Below are 13,805 nucleotides of genomic sequence, written 5' to 3' on the forward strand. Positions count from 1 at the left end.
CACAGGGCTTTTGCCCTCCTTTTACCTTACTCCAATCCACAATACTACTGGGGATAAGCCCGCCTTGTTCTTTTTCCAACCAATGGTTGTACAATCATGTGCTGTGCATGCCTTGGCCACATGCACAGTTACTATTGTCCTCTATGGACACTGGGGAGTGGTCACCCCCCTGTGCCTGTCCCACCCTGGCGTTTCAGTCACCTCCCAGGAGTCGGTCTGTCTAGGGTTGGGGGAAGTTTCCAGCCTAAACTACTTCCAGGAATCTGCCAGGGGACCCAGCTCACCATCTCTAGCCTGAAACGGAGCTCCAGAGATGGGCAGCCCAGACCCCCTGGCAGGGTTTCCTGCTGACCGAGGGGGGTCCCCTATGGAGCTCCAGGATAACATTCAGCTTGTTGGGAAGCCGAGCTGTTCCTCTGCCTTTCCATGCAGCTCCCAGCTTGGAGGCTATTTGGGAAGGCATTCCATTTTTTGTGGGAGAGGGCTGGGGAAGTCCAGCAGCCTGTACAAAGTCCTAGATTCCCCCCTGGGACACAAACAAACAGTAAGTGCATTTTCACCTTAAAATACACATGTACCTTTAAATTATACTTAACATATGTAGTGCCTTTATCTGAATATACACTGAGCCTGTGCCCTGCACCCAGCTCCACATACCCAGGCTGCAGTGCCTTATTTTACAATATATATCATATATACATTATTACTTTCATACGCTGGGCTTCTGTGCATTCTGGAGCTCTCTCTGTGCTGGAGGTACGGGGAGTTGGATTCCCCCCTACTCCAGTGTGCAGCCATGTAGCTCGGCAGTGCAGCACGCCGGTGTTACCAGCACTGGGGTCCAGGGTGCTGGTTCTTCCTATCCCCCCTTTGTACTGGAGTTTACAGAATGTAGGGGCCATCTAGTAATGCTGGGGGGGCCAGGAGTGGGCCTCCCGGTACCCAGCATCAGCACCCAGTGATGCCCCCTCCGGAGGGTTACCTAGCGCTGCACAGGGGCCAGCTACTCCGGTGCCACCTACATACGACGCTCTGTCTTGCCCCTCTGTCTTGCTGCAGCCCCCCGGTAGTGATACGGGGCTGTGGTGCATCTCCCTGCCCAGCCTCGCAGCACTGGGAGCCGGAGGTCCCAGTCCTCCTATGTGAGGCTCAGACTGGGCAGCTGCGGCTCCTTTCTCCCTGGCGCAGCGCACCGGGAGCCAGAGGCCCTGGTCTCCCAGCCTCCGCGTCGTACAGCACTCTCCCTCTAAAGCCCGGCAGCTCGGAACACCATCCTGGCTGCCGCGGCTTTCTGCCTCTCTGCCGCACTGATGCTGGGGGTGCCGAAAGCAGAGACCCCGGTCCCCAGCTGCTGGCACACAAAGCCCTGCAACTCCGGGACTTGGTTCCCGGCTATAGGTGCTCCCTCTCTTCCTGGGCGTGCCGGCAGTTAACACACATCGCCGTGGCCGCCAGAGAGGTCCGGGACTGTGGCGCGTCAGTCATTTTTAAAATAAACATTTAAATATAGTTTTAAGTACCCGGCGCCTAGCTCCATAATCACATTTAAAATTGGTGCCAAGCACCTATTTTCCCTGCTAAAAAGGACGCTGGACACGGAGGGTTAACCCCTTAAGTGCCACGGCCGCCATTAACCATGTGGTCAGGGGGTCTCCAGCCACAGGGACTTTTCGCTTTGCGGCCATAAGTTTAGTTGGGTTTAGGTGCTTTGTCTCTAATGGGCGCAATCCACGCAATATCGGGGGGCAATTGAATATCGCCCCGCAATCTCCCATCACTTTAGACGTGAGATCGGGCGCTATAAAACAATTGAATTCCCCTTTTATGTTTAATTATTGTTAACAGTTACATTCTTACACATAGCACTTGTATACTCTTGATTTATTTGTTACATTTGTGTTACTTGAGCTGCTCTACACAGTGCCGGTCTTGAATATCACATTTACTTGTCTGAATAAACTAGAAAACACATACACTTATTGCATCTGTCTTTTGCAACTACTTTATCATAGTGGAGAAACATGACACATTCCCAACTGCAAACTAGCAAGAATCACATTAAGGTTTCTCCAGATATAAAAGATAACGCTCAATATAGCCAGTTGACTTGTACTAGATTTTGTTCCCAAGAAAATAAAAAAACAAAACCACAGAAATGGCCACATACCCCTTTCCCCAAATTGTGACAAAAAGGTCTGTTTAGCGCACCATAGACTTTGCAATGTAGCAGCGCTAAATAACTAATTCTAAATTACCCATTTATCAATAAATATTTGCAGATTATTCCCTGGGGAAAAAAACTGTTCCCCTGCAATGGTGGTCACGTATGCGTGGTCAGCGGAGCAAGCATATGCAGGAGTCTCGACACTGAAGTGAACACATGCGCAGGAGCCCTGGCTCCGAATGTATCTTGGCTGTGTAACTGCATCTTGCAATGTGATTTTGGGCGCTAATATCGCACCCAGATCGCATGCTAAGATAATTATTGATAAATGGACCCCGTAAGTGAACTAAAAAGCAAAACTGAAGAAAACTTAGCATAATCTAGTGTTGAAAGTCAAGAGACAGATCTGATGTGAGTGACCTGAGCCATGCATTGTTATTCTGAACATGCTTCTTTATAATAATTCTTTTACAAAAAGTACCTGTAGTACACTATGGGGCCAAATCAATTGTGGCACGCGCCACCTGCTAACCATCTGAATGAATGGGTGTCTATCGGAGCTATTCAATTGTTGACCGATAAATGACCATTAGCCACGGCAGACACATTTTTTTCTCAGAAGTTGGTGCAGGAAAAAAAAAAAAAAAGTGTTAAAAAGTGCATAGTTTGGGTGCACAAACACGGACTTTGGACGCTCATTCATGCTTTTTAGATGGGTTTAGTCGCTTTGTACGGCTAAACCCGGGGATGACAGGCGCCTTAACTAGCAAACAGAGCAACAATTGAATCGCTTTTATATCTTTCAATAAAACCAATTTTTTACTACTTATTAAGGGCCCTACACACTTACTGATTACACTGAGCGATATTAACAATATTGCTCATTAATGAACGGACCTGCGCTCATTCATCGTTGGTGCCGGCTCGTTTATACATGCAAGCCAATATGGACAAGATCGTCCATACTTGAACGCAGGGCTATGGGGCCGGGTGACACCAGGGTGTGAATAACCCCCCCCCCCACCGCCGGTTCATCCGCCGTCCACCTCGGCGGAAAATGGCCCGTGTGTTGGGCCCATTATTCCTATGACATCTGAATATATGTAGATAGACTACACATACAATGTACACTCAGAGACATCTCAATAGGAATGAAGTTTTTGAACTGAAATGAACATGAAGAAGATTAAAACATGTTTTTTCTGTGTATTGCCCCTGTAATTTGTTGGAGCTGTTTACACTTTCAGATTGAGAATGTTAGTTGTGGCATTCTCCTGTCCTAGAAGACCGTTACTTGAGGAGTTTGTGGAGCCGATGCTGAGTGTGGATCATTAGATCTACACACAAAATAAAAAAAAATAAAAAAGTCTACAGTCAATAGGTCGACCACTAGCGGTCGATATAAATTAGCTTAATGGAGTCAAAAGGTTGACATGGAAAAGGTAGACTAGAAAGGTCGACAGGGTCAAAACGTTGACATGGTGGAAATGGTCGACACTTTGATTTGTTCCTTTGGGTGTTTTGTCACTTTTCTGCTACAGCATAATTAAAAAATAAAAAGAACAGAGTGGCTAAAAACAAAAAGAAATTTGGTTTACCATGGTTTAAACTAGACAGCTGTGCAAATAGGCAAAAGTCCTACACAATTGACCAACACCAGGAATCATTATGCTTTAAATGAATACTAAGTAGCTAGTACACTATGGGGGCGGGGGGGGGGGGGGGGGGGGGGGAATTCAAATTAGTCACGGGAGTTACTGTAGGATTCTAGCTCCCAGGTTAAGAGCCCAGATTATTCAATTACTGCCCACACCTCTGGAGTGCACCCTCGGGGGTTAATATGCGCGGTAATTGCATAGCAACGGACACGTATCCAGGAAACTATGTCTTACCGTGGGATATAACTGAATTTCTGTGGGCACTTAACCCATGAGCTAAAAGCCCCTAACCAAGTGATTTCTCCCTATACACGAACTAAGACGCAAAATTGAGGAAAAGATGCACAGCATTGGGCAAACAGGATACGTGTATTAAGACATCGGTAATGATCAATGTAGCTTCCTTGGTGAAGGGTCAGAAAACAATTCTAAGTACTGTACAACCTACAACAATTGTGAATGACAGATACTCACGTGGTTAGCAGTTACAGCGAAATACTGCAAGTTCTGCAGTTGCCCAATATCCGGTGGGATGCCACTTAGAGTATTGTGGCTCAGGTCCAGATGTCGGAGTTTTCGGCAGAAAAATAGCTGTGTTGGTATTTTATCTATCTTATTCCGGTTAAGGTAAAGTCGCTCAAGGTTTGCCAGATTGCCAATCTGAATGGGTATGTAGGCAATATGGTTGTACCAGAGCTTCAGGCAGGTCAGTCTGTGCAAGTGCTGAAAGCTGATGATCTCCTCAATAGTCTTCAAATTATTGTCCTTCAAATCAATTTCCTGAAGGTTGTGGAGGCTAAAAATGGAGTGAGGGATCCTTTCCAAGTCACAGCGAACTAGCTCCAGCTCAGTTAGGTTCACCATTTTTTTAAGACTGTTCAGCACCATCAATTTGGTGCCCTCATTGTTGACCGAAAGCTTCTGCAGATGGACACCTACATCAGTCACCACCTGCGGTAATTTAGTAAGATTACTCTTCAGTCTCAACACTTTCAGCCTCTTTAGCTCTCTGAGACCATCAATGACTATGTACCTATTGTTCTCGGCACTCAAGTTACCAGTCAAGTGCAGCTCCTCGAGTGTTTTCAAGCTATAGATCCACAACGGAATCTCCTTGATATCTGTGAATTTGATGTGTAATGACTTCAGATTCTCTCTGAGGAAGGCAAGAGCTGGTGCCTCAATTTTAGCAGCTGTGTGGTACAGCCAGAGTTCCTTTAATCCAGTGAGCTGGGCAATACTAGGAGGAATGGTGACATCAGGTATTAGTTCCAGTTTCAGCACCTCCAGCTCCACCAGGTCAAACACAGTGTCCGGTATCCCACTTAACATGAAAAGGTGCAACTCGAGTTTGTCCTGAGAGTTCTTGGTGATGCGTTGGCGTAGCTTGTCCAATGTCCACTCGTGATTGAGGTTAAGTTGTCTCAGCTTGTTCTCGCTCACTTCGGACAAAAAGACGGCAAAGCGCTTGGAATACAGTGGATCGTACTGGTCTATGAGGTGCAGCATGAAAGCAAAGTCGTTCTTGACATCCGGGATGTCACTGTAGCTGCTCTCCTCTCGGATGGACTCGAAGGAGTATTTTTTTAGGGATCGTCTCAGCATCCACCAGAGTGTGTACACGCAGACCAGACCATAGAAACCCACCAGGCTGATGTAAAAAGAAGCTAAGATTTTGAAAAGTGTGGCCAGCGGGTGGGCACAGCGATACATCCGATAACCAGTGAGGCTCTCAATGTCCACCTTGCAGTCCACATCAAAGGTGATGCTGCTGACATAATACACAGTGTAGCAGAGTATTAGAATAAACTTAATTACTTTAATAATTGTTTGTCGCATATACAGCCTGTATACTATATCGCCTTCTTCAACATGTGTCCTAAACTTCTTCACCTTTTCAAACAAGGCTTTTGCCTGCTCCCCCTCCTTTTTATCCAGCAATCCCGTCTCCGACCTATCAACAATTCCCTGCTCCACCCTTGACTTACTCCTTTGGAGCATGGGCACGGTGGCTTCAACGTCTTCACTGGCTGTGGAAGACTTTTTGTCCACTGAGCCATTCATCTTTCCCCCGGTAGGTTTGGGATCACTTTCCTCCACGACAGTTTCAGACAGGGCCCGTGTAGTCCAAGGTGAGTCAAAGCATTTAAGCAGTATGGAGACGAAATGCTCTAATTTGGAGCTGGTTCGGGGGAACTTGAACCAAAAGTTGCTGCACGCCAGGAAGATCAACGTGTGTAACAACACAAGGTAGGGGAAATACTTTGCAAACCAGTGAAGCCGGTTCTCATAGCACACTGCATCAACGTAGTTGTACTGATGTCTATCCAGGTCGTACTTTATGCCCGTGGGCCCTAACTCAGGTGGAGGCACCAAGCTGGTGTTGGCATATTCAGCTTCTACCGGTGTCCAGGCCCTGTAGGAATCATTGCAGCTGTCGTGAGTGACCCATTTACACGGAAGGCATATCATCTTGTCCTGAGTGACCTGTAGTGTGCCTCCAAACACAGCAATCATGAGCATAACGATGGAGATGTAGTCGGTGAAGACATCCCACCATGGTTTCAGGATACGGTAAGCCGGCTGGGTGTCTGCAAAATACCGGAGCTCTGTCACAGGAATCATGGCTCACCTGGAAACGAGCAAACACAAGAGGTTTCACTACAGTGCAGAATCCCAGAATGCAAGCTCAATGTCTATTTATAACTCTGCAAATGGTAAGAAAAGCCACAACGAGCTCTTAGAAAACACATAACCTCCCCCAAAAAATGTCAGATAAGCAAATACAGAAATTTGGCACATTCCACCCACCCCCACTGGAATTTGATTAACAAGGATACTTCAAATAGGATTTGGTTTTAACATCCCACCACAAGGACTGGGAAACACAAACTTCAGAGACTTTAGCATCACCGTAACCAAGGGCCTGAAAATAACACACTGATTTGCTGTAGCCCTTTGTCCAGAGTGGGGAAGTAGGCTCAATAAAACCCAAACAGGACAGTCATTTTACGCCACAAAAGAATAATAAAATGATATAAACAGCTGCATAGGAGATATCATTGACAGGAAACCACACGCTTGGGCTGGGAATAACATGTCTATTGGCAGGGGACAGTCTCTTCTACATTAACCCCTACAATACTAGAGTGTACACAGGATATTGCTATGAAGGTCTGCGGCACTGCAGTTGATGAACTACAAGATCCAACATGCCTACCCCAGTTGACAAGCTAGGCTGCTATACACAAATTATATGCGCTGGAAACAATGTAACAAAACCCCATACAGATGAGTTAATTCATTAACCAGGACTAATTCAAGTAGGAGGTGTGTCCTTTTAAACATATATTCTTTGTATAGATGTAAGAGAATCCTAGGAGATTGCCGGGGTTAACAGACAGACTTCCCACACAGCACTGGTATGCGGGCGGAATCATGTCATTCAGAGGCACGCAGAAGGTCACCTTTCAGTGGACCAAGCCACTAACTGGTAAATATAGCACTAGCATCCTTAATAGCAAATTTACAAGCAGTGCCCATAACGTATTACTGCTGGGATTCTTGGGATGCCACTGCCCATACCACCAAAGTTACTGTGACTGCAGTCACTGGCATAATGCGCTTGGACAGAAAATATTTGCAGTAGAGATATTGCTACAAAGGAATGTCTAAATAAGCAAAACCCCAAAAATAGCAGCACAATAAATGGTATTTTATGCAAGAAGTGTGTGGCTACTTGACATGTGCACCCTTGGCATGCGCTCTGACATTTATAAAACAGAGATGGCTAAAACAGGCAACTGGCCACGTAGCTCTATTCTTGGGGTCATATTTTAACCCTCCCTGGAGAACCCATTATACATGGGGTCCTTTAATAGAACCTACATTGGTACTTCAGGCCAGCAAACCCGTGCTCTGGACTTGAACTTTAGGAATGTAAGGGACCCACCAGATGAGGTCACCTGGTTGCGGTTGGTGGGCCCATATCTTTGGACAAAATTATGCTAAGCACCTGAATTTCACTGTTATATTGCAGAGTTTACTAATTAGTGTAGTAGTGTTTAGTACCTAGAGTGTACACCTGCATTTTCTCTTTTTTTTCTATGTCTCAGTATGATAGAACCTCTCATTGAGGGTCATTCAGATGTGGATGGAGTTGCGCTGGATGATGATGCATCAGGAGGTGTCTATCACACGTAGATGCCTCCTGCTGCAGTAGTGATCTGAGCTGCGTCCTAGGACACAGACATTGGATCACTCACTTTCAAGCGGCTTGCGGCACCCATGGAGACGCGCAAGTCGCCTGTGGCAGAGACCAGGAAATCTCCATGCAACAGAGATCCCTGGCCTGCTCCCTCCTTGTAAACAGCGGCAACATCTCTCCAGTTCGTACCAAACATCGGTAAGTTGCGCATCAGGGTGCACATCCAATATGATTGAGGTCCCTTTATATTTAAAATTAGGGAGTGCAGTATAAGCTCCCCCCCACCCCTCCCCCCAATTAAATGCCTTGTAAATGATTGCCCCTTTAAAAAAAAAAAAAAAAAGTCAGCAATCAGCCAGCATCCTGCACATCGGGTGAACTCAGACTCCATAACATCCCGGCCATAGCAGCTGGATCCTATTAAACGTAATAGTCTATAAAAGGCACCATTCAATTCGATGACTGTTGAATAGCGCCTGGAATTAGCTCCCTGGGCTATTCAATACAGCATCCTGTGACATCCGGCGACGGGATGTCTTCTCGCCCCCCCGGAGGGGTGCGAGTAGAAATTCATCAAAAATGCCAGCGCAATGTTTATTTCTGCCCTTAGCACGGCGGAAACAGCGTCGCCCCAGGCACTTAAGTCGAAGAATGCCGGTTCTCCGGACAGAACACCCTGTTTAGTCCAGGAGAACAGGCATTCTCCGACTTACCACTGCGCTGTACTGCCCTATGATGGCGTTTGGAGACTGAATCTACATTGCCTTATACTGCTGCAAGCTCAGATGACAGGAACAAATGACTGAGGGATAATGTAGCAGGGAGCAGGATGGTAGGAACATAAACAGTATGATCTCCGCTTGCTCTGACACAAAGCAGGCCCTGGCAGCACATACACCCGGACCGCCGGACTTTCTGTGATGTCCCGTCACAGTTCTCAAACTGGCAAGCGCTAAGAGAAAGACATCGCTCAGTCACTAAGCATAATGCCAGATTAGGTGATCCAATCCTAACGCTCACAAATCTAGAACCTGACACTGTATTTACACTGCTGAGTGCTCGCTATTATCCTCTGCTATCAGCGACTGCAGACTCTAAGTCACTGTGCTTCAATACTTCTGCCAGCCACGCACTAGCTGACCCCAACACCCTGCCAGAATGCCAAGACACAGGATTCTTGTGTTACCAAACAGGCTGGATTTGCCTGTTCATAGCTCTGACTAATAGGCCGGGAATGGAATATAAAAACGTTTACGTAACTAATATAAAGAGACGTAGTCAATCTAAATGGGAGAAAAGTAACCCGAAGGCAACAGAAGTCATTCGCAATAAAGGTGTCTTTATTTAGGAGGACAAAGGGCTACCTATCACCCGGTCCCTTCCCACCTAAAATGTAACCGTATAAAAACATCCTTTATTGACAGCATCTAAGTTTAATTTTGTATTTTGTCTTCCACATGCAACAACAACAAAAAAAGATCTGTAAAAGTCCAAAAATCCCAGATTCACCGACAAATCATTACTTATTGCAGAAAGTGGGATTTTCATAGCGTCTACAATAAAAATAAAAATAAAAAAAAAGTAACAGGAAATTTGAATTCTCATTGGATCGCCACACAAGAAATGATGCTAAAATTATCCCTCTCCCACATCACCCAGGAGAACCGAAGCAACATACACAGGGTTCCTCTATAATGCCTCCTCCTTGTCCAACACTCTCTGTCACCTACACATGTCAGCGTCTTGTGCAGAACCAACATTCAGCCAAAGGAACATTTCACAAGTCAGTGAGTAAAGTAAACAGAGGGGGAGGAAATCCATACTGAGGAACAAGCCTTCCTGGTCACATAACTACTTTGTAGAGTGTTGTAAGAGAGAGGACTTTGGAAAAATCTATGGCTCACCAACCACTGTTGAAATACAACTTTTAAAGAATAAAAGGCATACTGAAAGATAAACTTCTGTACAGAAACAGGTACATTTACAGTGGGTTTCATCTGTATACCACCCCTTTTATCACGATTGTAGCTTCTGTCCCGCTATTCAATTGTTTGTGGCGCTTACTGCAAGCGTCCATTATTTCTGCTCCCACTCCCCTGAGGTAGCAGTATGCATGTAAAGGCGTTTAGGCACGTAGAGAGTATAAACCCAGTGAATTTGGGCGTGACATGTGCGATAAGCAATGGACGACCAGTAGCTCACACCCAGAGGTGCAAACAATTCAATAGCTCCCATCATTTTAAATGGAAGCTGCAAAATAAAACCAAACACAATTGCATTTCCCCCAAAGAATGAGCATTGACGGCCATAAGGAAAGATGCACACTCAAGCTTCGTTTAACGTATCAACAGCGGATATGTGCTGCTGATGCACTAAGATTTTAGATGAATGGATTTTCCACATACAAATGCAACAGAAATAGAACACACTGCATTCTGAGACACGTATATACTTGTCATAATATGATTCTATAAAGAACGAGAACTGAAGAGTCGCGGAGCTGTCTAAACAGGGAAAAGACCCAACTATACTACGGCACTGGTGGTCAGGACAAGAGAAATGCTGTAGATTCCAGCTAGTATATCTTTTCCCATAGTCCTTTGCATAGTATGCTGCATCCTAGATTTGTCTGATGACCTAATGGCATCAGTTTGTCCACTACAATCACAGATATAGTATAGCAGCAGGTAACATATATTACCCCTGGGGCAGTGGTATCAATCTACAGTATGTTGGTTCATTAAAAGGAAAATTTGCAACACAGCATTCTTTTGAGGTACTTTGGTTTTCACATGAATACCATGCAGGCTATTTTTCATATACTGTATAAGGCAGCAGATGAATTAAAGGGCACTGGTCATCTACATTCAGTGGAGACACCTATTCTGTGTTCTTAAACTGTACTGGACATGACAGGAACCGGCAATACCGTTAGCGTACTGATGTACTATTAAAATGATTTAAAAACATATCTTAGAACAGCATTACTTAAAGATAATTATATGATTCTGCCAAATACCAAGCCAGCAGTTTCCAAACACCGAAGTAAGACATTAACAGTGATTTGCTTATGTTTGCCCTGGATACGCTGGCACACATACAGGAACAGCGCTATACTGCCATTGAGTGGTGGAGTACACTGCTGAGTCAGCTGGACCTGCACACGTCTGGTCAGACATAAACCCTGTAAGGAAAGCACCACCACCAGGTCTCAGATTGCAGACACATGAGACGCTGGCTGCCTCCCTCAATGGACCCACTTACCTTGGCTTAGAGACAGTGCTATCTATGCTGTAGCTGGGTGTGACACAGCGGGCGTAAAGCGCTAATGATCCGGTTATATTCACAGATCCTTAACTCCATGGGAGCAAATATACCTTTATAAAGGAAGAAACAATATATTAAAGCAGGATTATACCACAAGGTATTTCTGAATCTATACATGGTAATATAGAGGCGGTAACTAATCTTGTGCTAGTTCCCTGACACCACAGTGATCTACCTAAATCACTGTGTTATGGGTATTCAGTTATCATAAAGGGATGACATGAATGTCACTCACACTGTGAGTAACCACTTCCACACCACAGCAGCAGGAGAGGTGTCAGAGAAAAAGAGGGACCACCATGGGGGACCACCCAGCACGGACAAAGACTGGTGCATTACAATGTGAGGCTGGTGCAGGCAGGAGGGGAGGATAACCAGTCACACACTGCAATAAGGGAATACGGGGGTGTGGTGTGTGTATATATATGTGTATATATATATATATATATATATATATATATATTATATATATATATATATATATATATATATATATATATATATATAGAAAAAATATGTCTGGCACTCTCCCGTGGGCTAGTGGAGCAAGGCTCACGCTCCGGTGCCCTCCCGAACAGACCCGATAGTCTGCATATATATAAGGTGAAAGAACGAGGCGGCACTCTGGAGACTTTGGTGAAGCGGTGTACTCTGTCAGGTGAGACTTTATCAGATAAAGTCTCACCTGACAGAGTACACCGCTTCACCAAAGTCTCCAGAGTGCCGCCTCGTTCTTTCACCATATATATATATATATATACACACACATACCCCCACATTATTATTATTTTTTTTATATATATATATATATATATATATATATATATATATATATACACACACACACACACCCAGTTACAGACACACAGATATAGAAAGATATTACATATAGATAATATAGATATACATTCCTCTCGACTATGACTGTCCCCCTGTTCCTACCCTGCCATGCCAGTGCCCGTCTCCGGCGAGCTGCGGGCCGGTTCCCTTGCCCTCACCTGATGTCCCGGGCTGTGGCCGGTCCTCTCTCGTCTCCCCTCTGCAGCACGCCACATTCCCACCCCGGAAGTGACGCCTAGTCCCGGGAGCAGCCCGGTATCCCTGGGGCTGGGGCTGGGGCTGGGGCTGGGAGCCGGTATCCGGCCGCGGACAAACACATTTGGGGGAGGAGTGACAGGATGCGCCTGCCGCCATCTTTGTTCCTGGCAGGAGTAGAGTGTATGTCGCCGTCATCTGTGGGCGATTCATGCCAAGGTACTTTGCCTAATTCATTATACTAGTGCTGGTGTATAATGTTTTTCCCAGTCTCTGCGTTGTTACCACCCTGCAGTAGCTGAGTGAGGTGTGCCTATGGGCGTGGGGGTAAAAGGAGGGATAGTTAGGCTTACCATACTATCCCTTTAAACTGGGACGCTCATGAATTACACAGGTTCTGTGGCTGATTAAAACCAGGTGACATGCAGGCTTGAAGTCAGCCAGCCACAGAACCTGTGTAATTCATGAGTGTCTCAGTTTAAAGGGCTATAGTGCAGAAATCTGGATCATCCAGCATGTGGTGCAGACGACACTTCTCCTGCAGGTCTATATTCGGCCACAGGCGGGGGGCGCTGTGACAGATGGGTCTCTCACTGTTTCTGTTATAGTCTGCATTTTACACAGGAATTATGACAGTTATTTGTACATTACACTACACCTTCAACCACAAGTGGAAAAGTAAGTATTAGGTTAACAAAAGCTTTTGCAGGGTAGCACCAAGCAGCAGATTCACAATGTAGTCTAACAGTGGGGAGCAATGATTAGAGTATAATGTTTTACGCTTCAATTTCCCCATTACCACTTTAAAAAAAAAATAAAAAAAAATTAATGAATGAATGAATGGTATATATGCTTTTATGTTTAATTATTGCACATTGCATGGAGTTATTGTTTTATTTTTCTTGTTAAAGGACAGGTTTACGTTTTATAACTATTTTACGCAGTACTTGGTCATGATGAGAGTGTTACTTCCACTTGAGCTGCTGTTACATATCTCCCGCTGCCTGGCTCAAGTCTGAGAATAAACTATTGCATCATCCAGGCAGTGGTAGATTTTAAAAAACGTTTACGTTCTTCGCCCTTTTTAGGGCTTCGAGCTACAGTCAAAGCATTTTTAGGCTATGTATTGAGCCTTCCAAAGTGTAAAAAAAGTATACAAACGGAGAAGTTGCCCATAGCAACTGATGAGCCTCTACCTATCATTTTATAGTATGTAGTTTATAAATGCTAGCGAGAACCTGATTGGTTGCTATGGCAACTTCTCCACTCTTTAGAAGGCTTGATACATCCCCCTCTTGGGGATATTGTGGTAAATTTACTAAAGCTTCTAAAACAGATAATTATGATGTAGCCCATAGCATCCAATCAGATGATGTCTATCATTTTCTAAAAGGCAATAGAGAAATAGACAGTA

The 13,805-nt window shown here is 45.0% G+C and overlaps 2 protein-coding genes across 3 annotated transcripts in view; one reads left to right on the forward strand and one right to left on the reverse strand.

Annotated features, from left to right (window-relative positions):
* Positions 1-12,498, reverse strand: part of LRRC8A (leucine rich repeat containing 8 VRAC subunit A) — a 28,058-nt gene extending 15,560 nt beyond the window's left edge. The window contains exons 1-3 of the mRNA XM_063936502.1: positions 12,355-12,498; positions 11,294-11,406; positions 4,297-6,454 (exon numbers count right to left, since the gene is read on the reverse strand). Of these exons, the coding sequence (XP_063792572.1) occupies positions 4,297-6,447 (2,151 nt within the window). The 5' untranslated portion in view covers positions 6,448-6,454; positions 11,294-11,406; positions 12,355-12,498. The remainder of the gene's footprint in view (positions 1-4,296; positions 6,455-11,293; positions 11,407-12,354) is intronic.
* Positions 12,499-12,507: 9 nt separating this feature from the next.
* KYAT1 (kynurenine aminotransferase 1) overlaps positions 12,508-13,805 on the forward strand; it is a 100,006-nt gene continuing 98,708 nt past the window's right edge. The window contains exon 1 of one of the 2 annotated variants that reach the window (XM_063936504.1): positions 12,508-12,610. The gene's annotated coding sequence lies outside the window, so the exon portion shown is untranslated. The remainder of the gene's footprint in view (positions 12,611-13,805) is intronic. The other variant, XM_063936506.1, reaches the window with a different exon arrangement.

This window comes from Pseudophryne corroboree, chromosome 8, assembly GCF_028390025.1.
Source record: "Pseudophryne corroboree isolate aPseCor3 chromosome 8, aPseCor3.hap2, whole genome shotgun sequence".
NCBI lineage: Eukaryota > Metazoa > Chordata > Amphibia > Anura > Myobatrachidae > Pseudophryne > Pseudophryne corroboree.